The sequence below is a fragment of the Drepanopeziza brunnea genome, assembly GCF_022702325.1.
Source record: "Drepanopeziza brunnea f. sp. 'multigermtubi' strain 214-2 chromosome Unknown ctg1, whole genome shotgun sequence".
NCBI classification, from domain to species: domain Eukaryota; kingdom Fungi; phylum Ascomycota; class Leotiomycetes; order Helotiales; family Drepanopezizaceae; genus Drepanopeziza; species Drepanopeziza brunnea.
In genome coordinates, this window is record NW_027094064.1 from 1,765,316 (window position 1) to 1,788,873 (window position 23,558).

Consider the following 23,558-nt stretch of genomic DNA (forward strand, 5'->3'; position numbering starts at 1 on the left):
TTGTCCCCTACGACTTGCTGAAAATTCAATACCAGAACACTTCGGTGCCACTTCTCTCCAGAAAATTAACCAGTATCTACGCCAATTCTGTCCCCGAAATGGCGGCACCAGCAGCAATCGGGGGCTCATTGCCTGCGCGGGTAGCCAAATCCAAGGCGCAAAATCAAGATGATTCGATCATGGGGGTGAGTTACCCAGGTCTGGTTCCTTATGCGTTCTTAAGCATGGTTGCTATGAACTTCCACAGTGCAGACTGAGTGGCCGTAGTATGAACTTGTGAGCTTGACTAGTTGGTCTTATATCTCAGGCCTCAAGAGACCAGCCGCAGCAATTTTGTTGAGGAGAATCTGTGCAGTCAATAGTCTCATCTGATGAGTACAAAGTAATGGCCTATTTCTCGTTTTATCATCGCTGGAGAACATTTTCAAATCAACTCACCCCAAAGTTCAAAACCAATGTACTCACTTCCACAGACAAACAACAGTAGTATCGTCTCCAAAAGAAGCGTCGAGCGAATATACTACCCAAATGAACCTCAATTTTTCCGTCACTTCGTCAAGAAGCCTCAGAGGCGTTCTCCACTGATCAATCGTGGCTACTGGTTGCGAATGAAAGCCATCGACCAGGTCGTGCGCCAATTCCTGGAGCAAGAGTCCGAGAAGCAAAAGGTAGTCATCAATCTGGGATGCGGATAGTTAGTAGAGGCCTATTCCTCTGCCTTGGAATGGACTGACTTTGCAGTGATCCTCTGCCATGGCAATGTTTTCATCGCTGTCCGAAGGCATGCGTAGGAGCAAAGTTTATCGACATTGACTACAAGGATCTCATTCTCAAGAAGCGAGCGGTTGTCCAAAGTACGTACGAGCTCAATTCGATGCTTGCGAATGTTGAGCTATCTGAGGGGGATGTTTTATTTCGAAGTGATCAGTATGTTCAGCTCGGCTGCGATTTGAGAGATCTCGTGGCTCTGAAGCGAGTATTGACAGATGTTGTCGACATCAATAAGTGTAAGTTACAGAAGCACAATCATAACGGAAGAACTATTGTAGCTTCCTATCATCCTGGTGTCAGCCACAACATGAGCGTGTTGTCGCCCTCGGGCAAGCGGGCCATATCAGTTGCGTGCCGTGACATATAGGGGACTGACGTAAGGCAGGCTTGATTCTATTCACCGCGGAGGTTTCGATTACATATATGAACGTGGAAGCAGCAGATTGCTTAATCGCATGGGCTAGCAATCTTCCCGAAGGTGCGAAACCCAAGCATCCTTTCATAACATAAGCTGACATGATACAGCTCGCTTCTGTCTATTGGAGCAGCTCATTCCAGATGGAAACGAGCACCCGTTCTCCCAGACTATGATGGCACATTTCGATAAATTACAGACACCTTTAGGGGCTGTCAAAAAATACCCTACAGAATATGACCAACGAGGTCGCTTCCATGGCCTGGGTTGGCCGAACGTGTCGATTTGCAATCTGTGGAAACTTTGGAGCTCGCCGAAGTTTATTTCCTCCGAGGAACGAAGGTCTCTGGATACAATCGAACCTTTTGATGAGTGGGAAGAATTCGCCTTGTTTGGAAGCCATTACTTTCTGCTCGTTGCAGACAAATCCAATAACGATGCATGCACAATTTGGGCCGAGGTACAAGAAGAGCAAGAGGCGTTTCTGGCGCCGATCAATGGGGTAGGATCCGGCATCGAAGTAAAATCAGTATTCTCGAAGTACCCAAAGGCCCATGGATATCGACGCTTCGCGGCATCCATGCCCCTCAAAGGGCAAGATCGGTCCCACGATAGAATTGGGGTGTTTGGAGGCATGGGTTTGACAACACGGACCGACTCATACGATGAGTACAGTACGGAAACCATCGAGCCTCGCACCGTCAATTCTCACGGGTCTGATACGACTCCGTCTAGCAGAATGTGTCACACCATGACAGACCTGGGTGATATCTCACTACTAGTCGGCGGCAGAAACTCTCCAGACAACGCTTCGAAAGAGTGCTGGCTATTTCACAAGTGGCTCAATACATGGGAACGCGTCGAGGATCTTCCCTGGCCTTTGTATCGCCATCAAGCTACATATCTTGGCCATGGATTTGTACTTGTATCACCTGGGAGGATCGACTCTAGGACGATCTCTGAAAGCTTTATCATTTGGCATCGCCGGACAGGTTGGGTAGAATGTGCATACTCTGGAGAATCGCGGCTGCCCCCTTCATATGGAGGTGTTTTCTTCTCATCCAAGGCAGAATCATTAAGAGATCTGAAAGACGACAGATATGGCTTCATTGCTGGTGGGATGTCTATCGATTCATGTGTACTTGGCGATGTTTGGAAATGGTCTTTACAAGGCTTATCTAGCAAGGTGACTATCCCGACGCAGCCATTGTATTTCCCTAGGGATATTTGGCTGACCCCCGTGGCTAGAAACCAACAATAAGCTTTCGTCGTTTTGAAAACTTCAAGTCTAATAATCTGGTCGCTCGATTCGGTGCGACTGCCGTCGAGTACCAAGGGAACACCTACATCGTAGGTGGAATCATCCCGGATGAGATATTGGGGTCAACGAAAGAGCTCTGTGTATTCAGAATGGAAGGAGATACTGCTTCAGTGTCAGTCGTTGACCCCGGTCTCAATCCTCGACCTCTTCTGATAGGCTCGACCGTTGTTGCCTCCGGACAGTCTCTGGTCATAACAGGAGGATCAGCTGTTTGCTTCTCCTTCGGAACGTATTGGAACAAAGGATGCTATACATTGCATACGGAACTCTCAGAAAGCTGTATGTCGGGAGCCTCAGGCCTGGATTCGAAGGCAGAATCGACCGAGATCTGGAAATTAGCTCAGACCGTGGCTGCTCAGACCCCCCCCAAAATTCCCGTAACACCTAACACTACGGATCCAGTCACCATGACGTCTATCTCAAGAGTACAGCTCAGATCAGCGACAGACTTCAGTCAGGCTCTCCAGACTTCGGCTCCTATCATCTTCGAAAAGGTTGATCTTGGCCCCTGTGTTCAAAGTTGGACAATGGGGTATCTCAAGGAGAAGGTTGGTATAGATCGCGAGGTAGGTATCTTGATCTGAAATTGGAAGTTTGAATCTAAAGATTCTAGGTGATCGTCCACGAAGCCAGCACAGAGCACATGGACTTCAAGTCCAAGAACTTCAAATATACCCCTAAACGCTTTGGTGACTTCCTAGACCAGGTCGAGACTGGAGAGAAGCTCTACCTCCGTTCCCTATCCTCTGACAAGCCTTCAGAGCAGCCGGCCGACATTGCCAGAGATTTCCCCTTCATTTCTGCCGATTTTCGACTACCTTCAGAGTTATCCTTTGTCGCAGACAATGCGCATAGTTCTCCGCTCCGCATATCCGGCTCTGTAAACATGTGGCTGCACTACGATGTGAGAAACACGACCCCGTCGCGTCATGGTACTCACTCATAGTCATAGGTCATGGCGAATGTTTACTGCCAAGTCAGGGGCTCTAAGCGACTTCTCCTCTTCCCACCGTCGGACGTGACGCACCTCCAGTTCGAGCCCGGATCCTCAAGCTCGCACATCAACGTGTTCGAAGAAATCGCCAACTCACGACTGGGAGGCACTCATCCACACGAAGCTATCCTCCAGCCCGGAGATATCCTCTTCCTACCACCGCTATGGCTGCACACGGCGTCGGCCGCGTCGGGAGTCAGCATTGCGGTGAACGTCTTCTTCCGCAACCTCTCGACCGGCTATGCTGCCGGCAAGGACGTCTACGGAAATCGAGACCTGCAAGCGTACGAGAAGGGGAGGCAGGATATCGCCAAGATCGTCAAGTCCTTTGCCGGTCTGCCTCGGGACGTGACCGGGTTTTATCTGCAGAGATTGGCTGACGAGCTGGCGCAGAAGGTTTAGATATGCACCGATCTAGGCATGATGTTCTGCTGCGCATCGCGCGGCGAGCACAGCGTGCGGAATGCTTGCGGCGGATGTTGCTGCTCAGGGGCGTATGGATCAACAGAGTCTCAGGTATTGTCAAGACTCCGTAGAGAATAAAACCAACGGCCATGGAGTCAATTATCCGGGAAATATGGCCACTCCCCTGTCCAAAAATCAAGCTTTTCTCATCAGTAACACACCGTCCACCAGAATGGCCCCTCCTCAATCAAGGGAATTACTACGTATCTGGAGCGGGTCAAGTTTCGTCTTTACTCCGTAGATCGATCATACGTAGTAGTAGTATCTAGACGGACGTGGGGTGGGTATCGATTGGATTGGGTCCCTGAGATCCAGGAACGAACGAACGGGTGAGTGGATGGAAAAAATGAGAAACTTTCTCGATTAGGTTTGATATGTTGATATCTGGAACCTTGTATCAGATCGCTGTGTGTATGGGGGCGGGGAGGAGGGGGGGGAGGGGGGAAGGAGATCGCTCGCTTATCAGGCTGGCGGATTTTTCGATCGTCGACGAAGTCCAGTACCGGTACCGGTACTTGATGGTGGTGGTTGTTCACGTGCTTCGTGATGGGGATGGATGGATGGATGGATGGACGGATGGATGATGCTATCGCTGGAGTAATGCGCCAGCGTGGGCCACGTCAAAGAAGAGGAGAACGGGTCGAAACCCCCCTTGGATGGTTCGCTAACCCATTCTATCGGCGTTGATCCTTTGGGTGGGTATGTTCGTAGTTGGGAAGTCGCCCTCTGCTGGGGGACTTGTCTTGAGGCGAGAAGCTGGGAAGTGGATGATGTACGTATTACGACGTCAATCATACAGTTATACCTCTCCCGCGATGGTTTTCCTTGCTCCGCTCACCACGGGCTACCGCGAGGCTGCTTGCCGAGAGCGATTGCTATATATATCTCAGACGTCGAACGAGCCGCCGCCGCCGCCGGGCAGGTTCGCTCTTTTCTCGCTTTCCCTGGCGGGGGGAGAGGTTCCAGCTCCTGGCACGTTTCGATATTTTTGGATCTGGTCTATCATTTGAGTTACACTACATCCCCCCTCCCCCCCCCCAACTTGGGGAGTTTTACTACAGTATTGAGACGTACTACGTAAATCATCGGTCACACGACTTGAATCTTCTCCCTCCCCCCCCGCGTGTGGCCGTACGCCGCTTCTTCCCCCTCCCCCACGGATCGGTAGAATTAGGGTAATACGAACCCGTTCTACTACCGGTATACCAACTTGCTGCAGAGGGAAAGGAAGGAGAGGGTTTGTCGCCGGGTCAACACCGAGATGCGATTTACTCCCCCCTCCCCCCTCGCGACGTGTGGGCTTCCAGCCTCGATGGCTTTTCGTGCGGTGGCTGGCTGCAGCCCGGTGAAGCTTGCGCGAGGATCATGGGCAGGTTCGAAGAAAGCGGACTTTTTATTTTTTTTTATTTTTAGTTTTAGTTTTAGTTTTAGTTTTAGTTTTAGTTTTAGTTTTAGTTTTAGTTTTAGTTTTAGTTTTAGTTTTAGTTTTAGTTTTATTTCTTTGCTCATGCACGGATGACGGACGGTCGAGTGGGATGGATACCGACCGGTATGTGGAGCTTTTTGCTTGAGCTTGAGCCAGGACCACTCCGTGAACAAAACAAAGCTTCCCCCCCGCTCCCGTCACAAGTTCTCCAGTGCGCAGGCCGGCGAAACGGAACGAAAACGTGGATCGGATAGGTATGACGTGATGAAGGGCGGGAGAGAGGCGGTCAATACCGGTAGGCCGTCAATAGAGTAGAGAGAATTGGATGGGTGGATGGGTGAAGAGCTGAATTAAGACGAGATGGATGGATGATTTCACGGAAAGGAAAGGAAAAGGAAAAGGAATAGGAGAAGGAAAAGGAAAAAGGAAAAAGGAAAAAGGAAAAAGGAAAAGGAAAGGATTCGCCCGCATGTCCTGTCATCGTCTCTCGACCTGCCGCCGCGGGGATTGATTCGTTGCAGCTGCCTTGGCGTTGGAGCATTTGCCTTTCGATCCCGTCGCCCGCTAATCACGAACGGAACGGCGATGGAGGAATACCGTTACTGTATACTTGACATACTTTACACTATTAGCACAAGTCGAGTCTTATTCCATTTGCCTTTGATACATGTTCCATCCGGAAATATCATCAACTCAATTCTAATCTACTCAACTCAATTCGACTCAACTCAATTCTGCTCTACCGGTACTCGACGCAACTCAACTCAACTACCTATATTCAACCCAACCCAACCCAACCCATCCTCTACCTCCACCTCCACCTCCACCTCTCTCTGCATCGATCGCCCCGTCCGCAACAAGCAACGCCATACCACATCACACTACAACATGCTGTTGTGTAAAAGTCCCTGAATCATCCCCGACCCGTGGGTATAATCAATCAATCAATCAATCCATCAATCCATCAATCCATCAATCCATCAATCAATCGCCTTTGCGTGCTACGCTACCCTACAATCGCGATCATCACGCGTCCTCGCTGTACAACCCAACAAACAGGCCTCGACATTCGAACTATCTGTTCTGTCATACCGCCCGCCCGATACAATACCCAGAACCCAAAACCCAATATCCAATACCTCATACCCACTACCTCATACCCAATCCCTCATACCCAATAGCCAATACCCAATACCCAATACCAATACAGCCAGCCCTGCTCGTCCTGCAGTTCGCCTTGCAGTCTTCATTTACCCGCCGGCTTCTTATCTCAAACTGTGCGATAAGAGGTGGTTTGCTCAAAGCGACCCATGTCCGGTCTCACTCAGTTGTGCTGCCGCCGAGCTAACCTGCCTGCTCCCTTCCCCCCCCCAACCTCATTCACCACCTCCACACCACCATCAACAGCAGCAACGACAACAACAACAACAACAACAATACACAGTATAGCACTTGAACCGCTACTCCTCATCAAACACATATCCACATGACCACGAGAGCACGAAGCTCTCCAACAAACAAATCACCCATTCCTAGATTGCCTCGAGCATCAAAGTACTCGAATCTATACCTACCTCAGCAAACGCGGTAGTACCCCGCGCGCGTAAAGCCGCCATTCCTCTCCGAACTCGGTCCTAGGAGAAGATCTTTTAACTGCAGAATTCCTTGCATGCAGCCCTGAAATACGTAGCAGAGAGTTCGCCGGCTGGCCTTGCACTCCTACAACGTTGCTGAAGATGGCATATTCCTTCGCACTCCCTCGAATTTCCACGGGCCACACACGATCCCCGTCCCCACATCCATTGACACCTCTTGGCCTCGACCCTATGCTCACATCCATATCATTCCCAATCCCGATACCAAACAAACACCTTCCAATCTGTCCTCCGGGACCCGCCCCCTCAGAAAAGCCCGATACGCCGCCTCAATCCCCGCCTCAAGCCAAAGGCCCAACGCTTCAGTCGTCTCTCCTCTATCCGCCCGATAACTACACGTCTCGGAAATTGGGTTCCTCGACCATATACGAGATTGATGCGGATGAAGTGGCGGCTGCTCTCGAACACATTGCAGGGCAACCACTGCCAGATCCAACCCAGGTCTTCCCTTGGTTCCATGGCCTTCATCGATGCAATTACACCCAGCGAGCCTTCTTTCTTGCCAAGCGCAAGACCTTGAGGAGGGCACCCAAATGTTGGCGTGGCCTGACGGTAGTGAAGGCTGGTGGAGATTTGAGCTGCTCGAGGCTGAAGGGTGCGGTTGCTCCCGAGGAGTTCTTGCTGCAGGATGCCGATGGAGTCGAGCTCCGGGAAGCTGATCCAAGGGAAGGGTTCTCGTGCCGCAACTTCCAGATACAAACCGCAAAAGCAGCAACGCTTTCGGACATTTTGGTGTACGGAGAAGATTCATTGGCAGTAGAGAGACTGGCGCAGGATATCGCAGCCGCTCAAAATCTATGGCGGGAAACCCACGAGGAGAAGGGCCACGAAATCCCGAAGTACAACACCTTTGTCTGCACAAGCCCGTTCGAGGTATTCGAGCAGAAATATCCAGAAATCGTGTATACGGATTCCAGAGGTCAGATGACGGGGAAAGTGATGGATTTCTTCCATCAGGAGAGAACCGAGATGTGCACAATGACTAAGGCCTCGGAAATCCACCATAATGTTTGGTTAGGACCTACACCGGACCCGGCGATAGACCGGGCTCTACATGGGGGTGATGAGCAGTTTGATATCCTCATCGAATGCAGTGACGTCGGGCGGCTCAATCCATCTTCCTTGCAAGCACTTGCAGAGCGCTCATCAGACGGCGGTCCAGCACATCTTGAATTCCCTTCTTCAGGGAGCATCATGCCTCCGACTTGGTCTCACAGCGAAGCGGATGGTATCCTCGAAACATGCAAATGGCTCTACAACCTCTCTCACGGTATCACTCCCCTTTTGCACTCGCAAAAGGTCGATGGGGAAGGTGACTCTCCGATGCCTTCTCCTTCCGGCCCTTCCAAGATACGAGAGAGAAAGATTCTGATTCACTGCACGGATGGTTACACCGAATCAACGCTTCTCGCGCTAGCCTATTTTACCTATGCTACTGGACTTCCTGTCCCGTCGGCTTGGCTGGACCTCCATGTTAACAAACACCGTAATTTCTTCGCTTACCCCTCGGATGTTGCTCTTCTTACCAGCATTGCCCCTCGGTTACTTTCCGAATCTCCAGTAAACTCCGAAAAATCGCTCTCGGATATCACCGAGCTTGCAAATGAGGAGCCAGAGTGGATTAAGAAAATGGACGGATCTCTTCCTAGCAGGGTAACCGACTACATGTATCTCGGAAACCTTGGGCATGCGAACAATCCAGATCTCTTGCGAAGGATGGGCATCGGCCAAGTCCTGAGTGTGGGTGAAAGGGTTACGTGGACAGATGGGGAGTTGGAGGACTGGGCGAAGGGCGATTTGATGACTATCCGGCATATACAAGACAATGGTGTCGACCCCTTGACGGACGAGTTTGAGCGGTGTCTGCAATTCATTGGTCAGTAACATATAGATTTCTAATCGTGCACTCTTATTAACAGTGTCCCAGACCGCGGCAAAGCCAAAGGCACAGCAACACTCGTCCACTGCCGGGTAGGCGTCTCCCGCTCTGCATCAATCTGTATCGCAGAAATCATGCGAACACTAGGATATTCCTTCCCACGAGCCTACTGCTTCGTGCGTGCCCGCCGCCTGAACGTCATCATCCAACCCCATCTCCGTTTCTCCTATGAGCTTCTCAAATGGGAAGAGAATATGCAACGCAACTCCAACAGCGAAGGACGTTTTCGTAGAGAAATGGAGTGGCCGGAAATCGCACGGGAGATCGCTGCGATGAACAAGCCCTATGCGAGGTGAAATGGCGTTAACATGGCACAATTTGTGTTCCGGGACTATTGTTTTGAGGCGGTTACGACTTACGAATTACGAACATTTTTATACCACAATCTTCTCAGCGAGCTTGTTCGACGGGAAGGAGTTGCCTACGTTATTATTATGGGAAACGGGATTTTTGTATGGCTTCGGAACAAAAGAGGATGAGGATGGACAGAATCTTGGCTCAGACAGTCGAGAGCAGGGCAGAAAGAATTATGGATACTTTTTTTTTCTTGGACTTCGCCATCTCTACAGTAATCTTTTTGGTGGTCTCACTTTGAGGCAGAAAAGGAAAGGGATAAGCTAGGGACGTGATTGCAAATATATTTTTAGTTACGGATCTTTCTAGGCTCGATCCGATCCTGGAATTGGTTTGGATTGCTTTGCGAGGCGTCGAAATACGTGTTTCCCTGATTCGGGACTTGATTGAGTGAGGAGAGGGTGGATTACCCGTGGTACAGTAACTTCGGAGTGAAATTTACAGAGGGGATTACTACCTTGGTGTACCGAGCAAAGCTCTGCTTTCCTGGTGTGATAATTGTGTTTGGTGATATGATGAATGACGGGATCTTTAGTGAATACTTGCGCTAGATTGTTTCCTTTTTTTCTTCTCTCTCAATGAAATACGGATTAGGAGAATAAGGTGAAATGAGAGAGAGTATTCACGACCTCGCAAATGTCCACAAAGAATCCTGGGACTAATCGTCGGCTCGCTTAGGTGGGCCTCCTTTCATCCTTTCAGTCTTAGTCGGCATAAGCGATTGCGGATCGGAAGCGAATGCGGATTTTTTCGAATATGTTAGAAATTCTTTAATACTATAGCATTTACTATTACAACAAAGAAATATTTACATGAATAATTAATCGTCTGTTATACCGTCTTCCGAAACATCTAAAATCGTATTATTTGATGAGATATTTGACCATCGATCATTATTTTCATCAGAATTTGATTCGTCTCCTACCTTTCGCAACGAATCGTTTGAATCTCTACTACTATCAGAATTGAAGCCATCGCTATCGATATTAATACTAGGAAAAGGAATAATATCCTGCTTTAAAGAAAGGTCTCCGGTAGTATCGGTTATAATCATTAGATTATCATCACCGAGAAAAGGTTCAGGTTGAGAAAGAGTTGGTCGAGGAATACCTTTTTTACGAGGCCGCAGAATTTGACGTTCAGGAGGTTGTTGCATCCACCAAATCTCTTCCGAATCGAGAATTGGAATGAGTATTGAATCGTCGTCTTCAATAATTAAGCCTGCAGCAAGGCGTTCTCGTATAGTCCTTTTGCGCTCGCGTTCAGCTTTGCGTGATTCGACTCTTTTACGATACTCAGCATCTCTTTCCTCTTTCCAAAGCTTATCGACGATTCGTTGTTGTTTTGCAGCAGATTCAAGATTTGCTTTAGCTTCTTGCTCAGCAGCAAGCTTATTACCAACTTGAGATGTTAAGCCTTCGGTGTGATGAAACCATTTGCGACTTTTTGTTTTGCTTTCTAGTTGGTCTTTTCGTTGTTGAGCGAGAATAGCTAATTCTTGTTCTTGTAAAGTAGCTTTTACTGCAACTTCTCGAGTACCTTTCATGTAAGATTCGAATTCTTGTCGAAAAGGACTACTCAATAACTCGTTGCATTTATTTTGCCACTTCTACGAGCTGATTTCGACATGCGCTGGTTTCCGAGGAGTACGAGGAAGCTCTGGCTCGTCTTTGTTTACGTATTCGGGAGGCGTAAAGGTCTTGAGATTTTTTAAACATTGCGTTGCGTTCGGTGGGTACATTCTAGACTTCTTCCAAGCTTTTTTGATATTGTATCGACTGAGTGTTTGATTGCGAATATGGTCGAGATCGTTTAGGAAAGAATTGATTGTATACTCGACGTCGAGCTGTGCAAGCGCAGCTTTAATCGCTAAGTCGTGGTAATGCTTATAAGGTTGGAAAATCCCTACATCAAGAGGTTGCATGCAATGAGTGAGGTGAGGAATCAACGGGTACGGTAGAATGTGATTTTTGTTAGCTAAATTGATGAATTCCGGAGTCCGGTGGCTAGCGTGATTATCTATCAACATAAGCTTCCAAGGTTTATTCGGTCTACAATCTGCGTTTTTGATATAATGCTCGAGGTATAGCAATGCGATTTTATTGTCCGTGAATCCATTATCAGCTTCCTTAATGAGTGTGCTTGTAGGAAGGTTCGAAACGAACTATTGCTGCATGAGTCGTTTGCCTTGAATAAGAATCATCGGAGGAACAGGTTTTTGGCTAGTCGCATTGATCATCTCGATTATTGTTACGGATCTTCGATTCTCAGGGCTAACACTGTAGAACTATATATAAAAATTAATATATAATATTAAATAAGTTATATAATACGATATAGCACGACATACCTCTTGAATAGATCTAGGAACTAATACTTCCGTTCCTCGCGGACAGCCAATACGGAACCCAGTCTCGTCGAAATTGATGATATCTTTAGGTCGAATATTCATCTTCTTCAAGGTGCGTCGATAGCTTTTGAACCACTTGTGTACCGCGTTCGTGTCTTGCGCTGATATTCGGATTCGAGCGAGAGGTTTGGTCTTGATTTTGTGGAGGCCACTCGTTTTTCACCACCTTGTAAACCAGCTCCAGCTCTGCGGCTTCGCGTATTCATCGTATGTTTTGCGTAAGGCGAATATAACGTTATAGATCAATTGCGGTGTAGGAGTAAGCCAATTAGCAAGGAGCTGAACGATGAATTGGCGTAACGCGTTGATATGCCAGCTTTGCAAGATCTTATTTTGACCGCCGCGCTTGCGATTTTTCGGTCGCTTGAGGTGACTGTTCAATGTGCGCTCACTGAGGTCGTATATACGCGCAGCAGTTTTTTGAGTCTCTTGAGGGTATTCGGACAAGAAGGTTGTAGCGCGTTGGAGACGCGTCGCAAGATCTTCAATTGCATTAGGACTACTTGGTTGAGCGTGGCTTTTGTATTGAAAAATCCTTGAAGGCTTCTTCGAGCGAGTGCGTTTTCGGCCTATAATTGATTGTAGAATGCGATTGAATTGTGCGGTGGTGGATCAAAGAATGATGTTGTAAATTGTATTTTGTATACAAAAACTGGTAGCAAAATAAAAAAATCCGCATTCGCTTCCGATCCGCAATCGCTTATGCCGACTAAGACTGAAAGGATGAAAGGAGGCCCACCTAAGCGAGCCGACGATTATATCTGTATGAAGGGAAAACTGTAGAGCTTTTGAAGAGGAATTCGAGGGGAGGCGGGATGGGTAGATAGTAGGTACCTTAAAAGCCGTTAGCTGACTAATACTACGTTAGCCTGGCTTTCCCGATACCAACTTGATATCAAGATCCCTTTCTCCAACGAGGGAGGCAAAGAAGTAGCAACCTTTAAAACGACCTAGTAATGGATCCTAAACGGACTGGTGCAGTGAATCTACTTATGAATATTTTGTTTTGACAGCCTTGCCTCATTGGCCTACCTAACGCTCGATAGGCAGATAAGCAATAACAGCTACCTATCTAGTAAAAAGCTTCGACGTCAACCTAGGCCTCCACCCTCGACACCAGCGAGAAAACTCGACAAGCGTCAAAATGAAGTTCAACATTGAGTATGCAGTATCCTCAAGCCTGGGTAGGATGATGCTGATGCCTTTCTAGTGACCTCCCCGTTTTGTTCCCGTACCCTAGGATATATCCAGGTAAGAAGACACCTGCTCCCACTTACTCAATGGCATCCGTATCCGTACTGACGCTGCATAAATAACAGAACAATATGCGTATGTCCACAGCCATCTCCTCGAGAGCCTTACACTGACCGAGCTGGCTTTCAAAATAGCTACATGTGCGATCTCAAGAGTAAGTGCCGCCAGCCTCCCAAACAAATTTTGAGTCCCAGGCTCACGACTTGTCATAGGAACGCTCGATGCAGGCGGCCACTGTGTTCTGGAAATGCCCTCGGGGACTGGCAAGACAGTCTCCCTGCTCTCCCTTATTGTCGCATACCAGCAGTACTACCCTGAGCACCGCAAGCTGATATACTGCTCACGTGAGTCCTCTCCTCCCCCCCTCCGCCTTTTTCCCTTTCCCCCCACCTTACGCCCTCTGATTTTTGCTAGGTACCATGTCGGAGATCGAGAAGGCCCTCTTTGAGCTGGAAGCCCTGATGAAATACAGAGCGGAGATGCTGGGCCACGAAGAGGAGTTCCGAGGGCTGGGACTGACGAGTCGCAAGAACCTGTGTCTGCATCCGAGCGTCAAGAGGGAGAAGAGCGGGACGGTGGTCGACGCCCGATGTCGGAGCTTGACGGCTGGCTTTGTCAAAGAGAAGAAGGAGAGGGGCGAGGACGTGCCGGTTTGTATTTACCACGATGTAAGTCCAACCCACAACCATGCCCAGTGGGAATCCGAGACTGCGGCTCGGTCAACGCATTTGGATATGCAAAGTGTCACACATGCAGCCGTGACGTGCTGAGGCGAGACTGACAGGGGGTAGAATTTGGACCTGCTGGAGCCACATGATTTGATTCCGAATGGTGTCTGGACTTTTGAGGGGATCTTGAAGTATGGAGAGGAGCATAAGCAATGCCCGTATTTCACTTCGAGACGAATGGTTTGTAAATCGTAACCTCACTTTGTTAGGCTTTAACTGACTCTCAAAGATGTCATTTTGCAATGTCATTATCTACTCCTACCACTACCTTCTCGATCCGAAGATCGCAGAACGGGTCTCCAAGGAGCTCTCCAAGGATTGTATTGTGGTGTTTGACGAAGCGCATAACATCGACAACGTCTGCATCGAGTCGCTCAGCACAGATATCACCGAAGACTCGCTGCGGAAAGCTACGAGAGGGGCTCAGAATCTGGAGATCAAGATCACGGATATGAAGAATAGTGATGCGGATAAGCTGAAAAGCGAATATGCTAAGCTGGTGGAGGGCTTGAGGGATGCTGATGACGCTCGTCAGGAGGATGCGTTCATGTCGAATCCTGGTAAGCAATCCTGATCCCCAGTCTCGCCACTGGCTTGTACTAATGGATGTGGCAGCTCTCCCTGATGATCTGCTGAAGGAAGCTGTTCCTGGAAATATTAGAAGAGCTGAGCATTTCATTACGTTTTTGAAGCGCTTCATTGAATACCTGAAGGCAAGTCTCCCACACCCGAGATGAGATCTGAGTCTGACCTGCTCCAGACTCGAATGAAGGTCCGACAGGTGATCTCTGAGACACCCCCGTCTTTTCTAGCACATCTCAAGGAGTACACTTTCATTGAGAAGAAACCTTTACGATTTTGCGCCGAGAGACTGACTTCGCTTGTGCGGACGCTCGAGTTGACGAATATCGAAGACTACCAACCACTACAAGAAGTAGCAACATTTGCAACGCTCGTGGCAACCTACGAAAAGGGATTCGTCCTTATCCTGGAACCCTATGAGTCGGACACGGCAGAAGTCCCCAATCCGGTCCTCCACTTTGCCTGTCTAGATGCAGCAATCGCGATCAAACCCGTCTTCGACCGCTTCTCCTCTGTCATCATCACCTCCGGAACCATCTCCCCCCTCGAAATGTACCCCAAAATGCTCGGATTCACAGCCGTGGTCCAGGAATCCTACACCATGACGCTCGCACGCCGCTCTTTCCTTCCCATGATCGTCACCCGTGGCTCCGACCAAGTCGCCATCTCCTCGGGCTTCCAAGTCCGTAACGAGCCCTCTGTCGTCCGCAACTACGGACACCTGCTCACCGAATTCTCTAAACTCACCCCGGACGGCATGGTCGTCTTTTTCCCTTCCTACCTGTACATGGAATCCATCATCAGCATGTGGCAAGGCATGGGCATCCTCGACGAAGTCTGGAAGAACAAGCTCATCCTCGTCGAGACGCCCGACGCGCAGGAAACGTCCCTGGCGCTCGACACGTACCGCACGGCGTGCAACAACGGGCGTGGCGCCATCCTGCTCTGCGTCGCCCGGGGCAAGGTCAGCGAGGGCATCGACTTCGACAACCAGTACGGCCGCACGGTGCTCTGCATCGGCGTCCCCTTCCAGTACACGGAGTCGCGCATCCTCAAGGCACGCCTCGAGTTCCTGCGCGAGACGTACCGCATCCGCGAGAACGACTTCCTCTCCTTCGACGCCATGCGCCACGCCGCGCAGTGCCTGGGCCGCGTCCTGCGCGGCAAGGACGACTACGGCATCATGGTGCTCGCCGACCGCCGCTTCCTCAAGAAGCGGAACCAGCTGCCCAAGTGGATCGACGACGCCATGCACGAGGCCGAGGTCAACCTCAGCACCGACACGGCCGTCGGGACTGCCAAGAAGTTCCTGCGCGGCATGGCGCAGCCGTTCCAGGCGAGCGACCAGGAGGGCATCAGTACGTGGAGCCTCGAGGATCTGGAGGCCCATCGGGAGAAGGTGGACGAGGAGAATATTCGCCTGCTGCGGGAAGAGGAGCGGAGGGCTGTGGAGGGTGGGAGGGGTGGGGTGGATGATGGGGAGGATGATGATGATGAGATGGGCGGGCTGGGGAATGGGAATCGGAGGGGGGGTGAGCCTGATCAGTATGGGTTCGACGAGGACGATGAAGATGCTTTGATGGCGATGGGTGCGAATTGATCGGTCACTTCAGGGAGAAGGGGGGGGGCGGTTCTTTCTTCACTTATTTGAGGGGCGCTGGGAGCGTAAAATTGACAATATTAGACTTGCGCGTCAGATTCGGATATCAGAATGCAAACTTGTACAACAGGCAGGCAGGCATACGTTCCATTTAATCTTCCAATCTTCCTCGAAAGTAGCGCTCGCGGCTGGATATGCAGCAGCTGTAGAACCAACATAACTTACCACCATATTATTTACTCACTCCCTACTTGATGCTCTTCGCCTGGGCCCAAAAGTTCTCCATCTTCGCCCGTCCCAGGGCCTCCCGAGCAGCACTATCCGTCTCACACGGCTTACTCTTGAAATTCCGGAAGGCCCTGCTCTTGGTCTCGCCCTCGAAGATCAAGACGCACTTGTTCAGCTTCAGGTCCTTCAGCTCCCCCTTCTCGTCCTCCGCCTTCAGCCAGTCCTGCAGCTCTTCCGCCTTGCCGCCCTCCTTGGCTCGCGTCGGCGAGTTCTCGGTCCAGTCGATGCGCTGCATCATGAGCTTGCGGTACTTTTTGATACTGTGCTCGCCGCCCTCGACGATGACGAGGTTGAAGCGCGGGTGCATGACGCAGATGCCGGTGAGGGCCATCTGGTCGGCGTTGATGCCGATCTTGTAGCGGTGGCTGCCGTTGGCCAGGTTGTCGATTTTGAAGACCATGAGGTGGATGCCCTTGGAGGCGTCGTTCTCCTGGTTCTTGGCGAGTTTCTCGTGGCGCTGCTCTTTCGTGAGCTTGCGCTCCTCGTTCATCTCCAAGTGTGTTTGGAGCCTGGCGTCGATTTCTCGGTTGACTCGGGCCTCGACTGCCGTTGGATCCTTCACGGCTTCCTCGCCCAGTACGCGCATGAGATTCCCTTTCTTGACTTTTGGTGGGGGCGCGGGCTCCAGACCGAGGCGGATCTTGGCCTGCTGCTCCTTCAACTCTGCCATTCTCCTTTGACGTCGTAGTTTGGCCTGTTCTTTAGGGGTGAGGAACTGGGGCTTGGGAGCCGGCATGTTCTTTTCTTGTGGCGGTTCCAGCAGGACAGGATGTTGAATATATTCCGTGATGATGGAGTCCACCGTATCAATCTTGAGACCATTCGGGCTATCGATTTTGTCGTAATTCTCCCCGTTTACTAACCCTTCGTCCCACCACTCGATGCTTGGAGGCGCTTGGACTAGGTAATTCTTCTCTGTGTCTAGGTCTTCGTCTATGCCAATCTTTCTCGAGTTCTCTGCGATCCGCTTCTTCAGCGCCTCGAGAGCAGCCTGTTTCCGTAGAGCATTTGCTTGTTGTATGTATTTTCCCTTCTGATTAAAGACCAACTGTCTCGAGTGCCTGCTCTTCAAAGTCGCTGTCTGCCCCCCAAGACTGATATCGAAATACGGATTGTTGCGCGTCTCCTCCGCCGAGGGCCCAGACAGATCCAGCTGCTTTTTGGGAGCAGGCTTCTCAGCTTTCGGACGGGAGTTCCCCAAGCTGGTCGCGAATTTCGGCGCAATATTCTTCGAGGGTTTATACTGTCCGAGGTCCTGGAGGGCGGGATGTAGATCGACATTCAAACCACCTCGAGCCACCGTAGTAGTAGGAAGAGAGGATAAACCGACCCCTGCCTTCGCTTTGCTGCTGCCGACTGCTGCTGCGACTCTGGCCTTCAGCGACGCCAATTTCTCTGCCGCACTCTGGGGTTTCTCCACTCGGCTGGACGCATCTCTCCGGGGAGCCAGAATGGGGGAGGCTTTGCCGCGATCCATCTCGATTTCACTTTCCAGTGCGGCGTTTGGGCGAGTCTGGGAGGTCTCAAAGAGTGAGGGGATCTGTAGTCACAGTTGTTGCCTTGCGCCTGGCTCTTTCAGTTCTCGTGGCTACTGCTCCAAGTTTGTTGTAATAGTAATTGTCGAGCACGCAGGTTAACTGGCAGTGCAATGACTATTAGCTGCAAAGCGGGTTTGGCGTTTCCCCGATAAAAGGTTTCGCCGAGCTCCGACCTTGTACCAGGAACTTTTTTTTTTTTCGCAAGTCAAATTAACGACGGGGCGCATGTCGAGTCGCATTTTGAATCTTTGAACTCTTGATCTCTCGCTCGAGACTCTGTACTCATGGTGCTGCGGCGTCAGACCTCGCCAACATGAATATCTCTCAGCCAGTTCCGTCCGCCATTGAGAGCGTCGATTTTGGGTTTCTCGGTGCCGCGGAGATCAGAGCCCTTTCGGTCAGAAGAATAGAAAATCCTCAGACATTCGACACACTACTACATCCAGTTCCCGGGGGATTGTATGATCCAGCTCTTGGGGCATGGGGCGATCACTTGTAGGCCTTCAAACTTTCAAAAGATGGTCGCTATACTAATACATTTCAAGCTGTACAACATGTAACCTCAACACCTTTGCATGCCCTGGCCATGTCGGCCATATCGAGTTGCCAGTACCTGTATACCACCCGATATTTATGGATCAACTTCTGCGATTGTTACGAGCAAAATGCGCCTATTGCAACTACTTCAAGATGTCTCGCAAAGAAGTCAATCGGTATATTTGCAAACTTCGATTGATCCAACACGGATTGCTGGGACCCGCCGAGGAGGTAGACAACATTGAGGTTTCGACATCCAGAGAAACCGAAGCTCAGGCTAGCGGCAGCGAAACAGAGGAAGAAGAGTCAGCGGCCGATAACGTCATACGCCAGAGGAACGCCTTTGTGAAGAGCTCAATAAAAGCCGCAAAAGCTTCGCCATGGGAGTGGAGGAGGGAAAAAAATGAAGGTGTTGCGGAAGCTCGACGAATGGTCATCAAAACCTTTTTAAAGAACGTTGGTGCTGGTGCGAACTGTGGGAATTGCAGTGGTATATCGCCCAAGTTTCGAAAGGACCGATATGTCAAGATTTTCGAGAAGGGCATGTCTTTGAAAGACAAGGCCAAGGTATCACAGGGCAACTTTAAAGCAGTCAATGCGGTACAAGAACTGCAGGCGGGGAAGAAAGATAACGGCGACATTGACGAAGGCATTGCCGATATTGACCTGTCGTCAAATGAGGACGACGAGGGCGATGGAGATTCTCTAGACGTTGATGGGGATGTTGTAATGGGCGAGGCTTCAGGGACGACAGCCAAGTCAGATTCGAAGGTCGCAAAACCGTCTGACAAGTATATCAACGCTATAGAGGTGCGCGCACGACTCACACTGCTATTCGACAAGGAACAGGATATCTTGTCTCTGGTTTATGATTCGCGCTCAACTACGAAAAATGCGACCCCCGTAACGGCGGATATGTTCTTCCTGCAGACTCTCATGGTCCCCCCGAACAAATTCCGTCCAGAAGCGCATACTGGTGATGATGAGGTTGCCGAGGCACCACAGAACAGGCTTTACAAGGACATTCTCAAGAGCTGTGAGAGAGTTGCCGAGATCTACCAGGCTATTCACAAGCAGGACGCGCAAGAGGACTCGCCCTACAGGCCGAGAGACTTTTACGATCTTCAAGAAGCTTGGTGCCAGCTTCAAGATGTCGTAAATTCATTGATTGATAGAGACCGAAATCCAGTTCAGGGCGTGGCAGGTCAGAAGAACGAGGACGGTATCAAGCAAAAGCTGGAAAAGAAAGAAGGTCTATTTCGGAAGAACATGATGGGGAAGCGAGTCAACTTTGCTGCCCGCAGTGTTATCTCTCCGGACCCCAACATCGAGACAAACGAGATTGGCGTACCCCCTGTCTTCGCAAAAAAATTGACCTACCCAGAGCCAGTGACCAGCCACAACTTCAAGGACATGCAACAGGCAGTGATCAATGGTGTCGACATATGGCCGGGTGCCGCCGCCATCGAGAACGAGAACGGCCAAGTCATCAATCTGCGAACAAAAAGCCAAGACGAACGACTAGCTTTGGCAAACCAACTGCTTGCTTCTTCCAGCAGCAGTGCGAATGGTGCCAGAAACAAGAAAGTCCATCGGCATCTCACAAATGGCGATGTTGTTCTCATGAATCGACAACCGACTCTGCACAAGCCGTCTATCATGGGCCATCGAGCCAGAGTTCTCCCCGGCGAAAAGACGCTCCGTATGCACTACGCGAACTGTAACACCTACAATGCAGATTTCGACGGAGATGAAATGAACATGCATTTCCCTCAGACGGAGCTTGCCAGAGCAGAAGCACTCCAAATTGCGGATACTGACCATCAATACCTTGTCGCAACATCTGGAAAACCACTCAGAGGTCTCATTCAAGATCACATTTCCGTGTCTGTTTGGATGTGCAACCGAGACACGTTTTTCGACCGTGCAACGTATCAGCAACTTATTTACAATTGTCTCCGTCCCGAGAGTGGCCACATTGTAAGTGACCGCATAGAGACCGTTCCGCCGGCAATCATCAAGCCGTTCCCTCGCTGGACCGGAAAGCAGGTAATTACGACGATTTTGAAAAACATCAAGCCCATTGACTGTGGACCTCTCACGCTTACCGGAAAATCGCAAACTCCAGCCGATCGATGGGGTAAGAATTCTGAGGAAGGTGTGGTTCTCATCAAGGGAGGGGAGTTTATCACCGGTATTCTCGATAAATCTCAGATCGGTCCGAGCAGTGGAGGCTTTGTTCATGCAATTCACGAGGCATATGGTCCGACTGCGGCCGGGAAGCTTTTGAGTGCCTTGGGTCGCCTTCTCACTAAATTCTTGCACATGAGGGCCTTCACATGCGGAGTTGATGACCTACGTTTGACCGCACAAGGTGAAGAGATGCGCCGGAAGGAATTGGCTGCTGCCAAAGATCTTGGTCTCAAGGTTGCTGCAAAATACGTCACCCTCAGCGCAGACAACCGTACCGATACCGACCCAGAACTTCTCAACCGGTTGGAGGTTGTCATGAGAGATGATACGAAACAGCAAGGCCTTGACATCATGATGAACAAGAGATCCGGAGAACTTTCCTCTGCAATTACTGCGGCCTGTCTCCCTGCTGGTCTAGTCAAGCAGTTCCCTAAGAATCAAATGCAGAATATGACTGTATCTGGAGCCAAGGGATCAGCCGTCAACGCAAACCTCATTTCTTGCAATCTTGGCCAACAAGTTCTGGAAGGACGTCGGGTACCGATTATGGTCAGCGGTAAATCACTACCGTGTTTCAGACCTTTTGAAACCCACATGAGAGCCGGAGGGTATATCGTCAATCGTTTTCTGACAGGAATCCGACCGCAGGAGTTCTATTTCCACGCCATGGCCGGAAGGGAAGGATTGATCGATACCGCTGTCAAGACATCCAGATCAGGATATCTGCAGAGATGTCTTATCAAGGGGATGGAGGGTCTCAAGGTCGAGTACGATACTTCAGTGCGAGACTCTGACGGCTCAATGGTTCAGTTCTTGTACGGTGAAGATGGTCTAGATGTAACGAAACAGAAGCACTTGATGGATTTCAAGTTTCTGCTGCAGAATTTGGAATCGGAGCTCTCTCAGTTGAACTACGGTGACGAACGATATGACACTATCTTCAACGACAAGGAGGCCATATTGAAACGAATGAAGAAGGCCCTGAAGCACGCCAATGCCAATAACCCCAATGGTCCGGACCCGGTACTTGCTGATTACAATCCTGGCAAGTACGGTTACGCTACGTCAGAGAAGTTCTTTGATGCCCTGACACAATATTTGAAGACCGATCCCGATGCAATGGTAAAGACCAAGGAGAATCCCGCCGGAGTTGGCGTCCGGAAAGCACTCGAGGCTGTCTTGGTCGCCAAGTACCTGAAGTCTGTTGCTGAACCTGGTGAAGCTGTTGGTATCGTCGCGGGCCAGTCAATTGGAGAGCCTTCGACACAGATGACGCTCAATACCTTCCATTTGGCGGGTCACTCGGCCAAGAACGTCACTCTGGGTATTCCTCGTCTTAGAGAAATTGTCATGACAGCAAGCAATCACATCTCAACACCATCAATGACGCTTCGACTCAATTCGGAACTTTCACACGACGAAGGAGAGATATTTGCGAAGGGTATCAGCGAACTCTCCCTGGCTGCCGTCGTGGACGAGGCAACCGTGAAAGAGCGCATCGGTCGTGGGGTAGCATATTCACAGGCTAAGATATTTGACATCCATATCAAGCTTTTCCCCTCCAAAGAATACACTGAGACTTACGCAATTTCGATTGCAGATGTTTTGAGTGCTTTGGAGAAGAAGTTTGCGGTTAGACTTCAAAAATTTAGTCGCAAAGCTCTTGGGGGAAAGAGAGACATCAAAGCCACACTTGCGGCCCTCAATATTGGAAAGCCAGTAAGAAGCATTGAGATGGCAAAGCCTGACGCGGAGGGGGAAGACAACGAGGATGAAAGTGATGATGAGAGAGACGAAACCACAAAAGACGAACAGAGAGGCAATCGCTCACAAGCAGTGAGTTATGCAGCGAACGATGGGGACGACGACAAAGTGCAGGCTCAAATGCGAAAGGAAGCTGAGGCAGAAGAAGAATCGGATGACGACACCGAGAACGAGAAGGAGGACGGCGTGGAGGACGACACGGATAATGAATTGGAGGACGAAGTTACCGATAACAAGGGAAAGAACAAGCCGATAGAGACCGAATCTGAAGATGCGGACGAGCGCCAGGCTCGTGTAATGAAGAAATGCACCGACATCACCAATTTCCGTTTCGATGAGGAGAAAGGAGAGTGGTGCGACTTGACCCTCGAGTACCAGGCCGATGTCAAGAAGGTTCTTATGCTGTCTGTCGTCGAGGATGCGCTCCGACAGACTCTTATCCAAAATATCCAGGGCCTAGGATCGTGTACCTTTGTACCTGATGAAGAGGTGCTCGATCCTGCCAATGGCAAAAAAATCAGGGTTCCAGTCGTCCACACTACAGGTGTCAACCTCCAGGCCATGCACGAATACCAGCAGTTCATCAATCCCAATACGATCTCCACCAACGATATTGCAGCAATTCTCACAATCTACGGTGTGGAAGCCTGCCGGGCTGCTATCGTCCAAGAACTCTCGGGTGTTTTCGGTGGTCATGGGATCAGCGTCGACCACAGACACTTGAATCTGATAGCCGATTTTATGACGAGAGGTGGCGGCTTCAGTCCCTTCAACAGAAACGGTCTCAGGGGCAGCGTCAGTCCGTTTATGAAGATGAGTTTTGAGACTACTGTGGATTTCTTGGCGGATGCAGTCATTGATGGCGACTGGGATGATTTGTCCAGTCCAAGTTCCAGGATTGTTATTGGGAGAACGAGTAAGGTCGGAACGGGCGCCTTCGATGTGTTGACACGAGTGCCGACAGTGAAGGGTGATGAGCAGCTATCGGCTTGAGAGTTTCGCGACAATGTGTAATGATGTTATGCATTTATGGAGTTCGGCTGGGTGGTTACTTGCTTGAGGAGTAGATAGCAAAATTCTGGCGCGAATGGAAACCTTGGGGTCAATACAGATGTTCAATCTACGCAGATTATCTTTGAAACTAAAATAAAAGGTTTTTTTCTCCTACTCAGTCGGAAGTAAATTGATCCAAATAATCGTACCCTTGGTCGGAGTACAAGTCAGAGGCAGGATTGCGGTTCCTAGTACTTTTCAGCAATACGGTCAACTTTCAAGCCCTTTTTATTGCAATGTACATTTCCAACGTACTTTCTGATATGAAAAT

The 23,558-nt window shown here is 49.9% G+C and overlaps 6 protein-coding genes across 6 annotated transcripts; 4 read left to right on the plus strand and 2 right to left on the minus strand.

Annotated features, from left to right (window-relative positions):
* Window positions 1-98: 98 nt before the first annotated feature.
* On the plus strand, window positions 99-3,903 carry L3040_000269 (uncharacterized protein; the record flags this gene model as incomplete). The annotated part of the gene is made up of 8 exons (XM_007297409.1): window positions 99-185; window positions 474-694; window positions 742-1,007; window positions 1,157-1,249; window positions 1,297-2,372; window positions 2,435-3,073; window positions 3,121-3,411; window positions 3,460-3,903. The coding sequence occupies 8 exons, from the start codon at window positions 99-101 to the stop codon at window positions 3,901-3,903; spliced, it is 3,117 nt and encodes a 1,038-aa protein (XP_007297471.1).
* Window positions 3,904-7,128: 3,225 nt separating this feature from the next.
* Window positions 7,129-9,282, plus strand: L3040_000270 (uncharacterized protein; the record flags this gene model as incomplete). Its single annotated transcript, XM_007297408.1, has 2 exons — window positions 7,129-8,923; window positions 8,975-9,282. The coding sequence occupies 2 exons, from the start codon at window positions 7,129-7,131 to the stop codon at window positions 9,280-9,282; spliced, it is 2,103 nt and encodes a 700-aa protein (XP_007297470.1).
* Window positions 9,283-11,504: 2,222 nt separating this feature from the next.
* L3040_000271 (uncharacterized protein) lies at window positions 11,505-11,792 on the minus strand (the record flags this gene model as incomplete). Its single annotated transcript, XM_066155082.1, has 2 exons — window positions 11,505-11,627; window positions 11,691-11,792. 2 exons carry the CDS (start codon window positions 11,790-11,792, stop codon window positions 11,505-11,507), a joined length of 225 nt encoding a protein of 74 aa, XP_066013140.1.
* A 1,102-nt stretch (window positions 11,793-12,894) lies between these two features.
* L3040_000272 (uncharacterized protein) lies at window positions 12,895-15,914 on the plus strand (the record flags this gene model as incomplete). The annotated part of the gene is made up of 10 exons (XM_066155084.1): window positions 12,895-12,911; window positions 12,961-13,001; window positions 13,070-13,079; window positions 13,139-13,158; window positions 13,217-13,348; window positions 13,419-13,672; window positions 13,796-13,912; window positions 13,962-14,292; window positions 14,348-14,445; window positions 14,493-15,914. The coding sequence occupies 10 exons, from the start codon at window positions 12,895-12,897 to the stop codon at window positions 15,912-15,914; spliced, it is 2,442 nt and encodes an 813-aa protein (XP_066013141.1).
* A 247-nt stretch (window positions 15,915-16,161) lies between these two features.
* L3040_000273 (uncharacterized protein) lies at window positions 16,162-17,679 on the minus strand (the record flags this gene model as incomplete). The annotated part of the gene is made up of 1 exon (XM_007297405.1): window positions 16,162-17,679. One exon carries the CDS (start codon window positions 17,677-17,679, stop codon window positions 16,162-16,164), a length of 1,518 nt encoding a protein of 505 aa, XP_007297467.1.
* A 374-nt stretch (window positions 17,680-18,053) lies between these two features.
* L3040_000274 (uncharacterized protein) lies at window positions 18,054-23,227 on the plus strand (the record flags this gene model as incomplete). The annotated part of the gene is made up of 2 exons (XM_007297404.1): window positions 18,054-18,235; window positions 18,286-23,227. 2 exons carry the CDS (start codon window positions 18,054-18,056, stop codon window positions 23,225-23,227), a joined length of 5,124 nt encoding a protein of 1,707 aa, XP_007297466.1.
* Window positions 23,228-23,558: the final 331 nt, after the last annotated feature.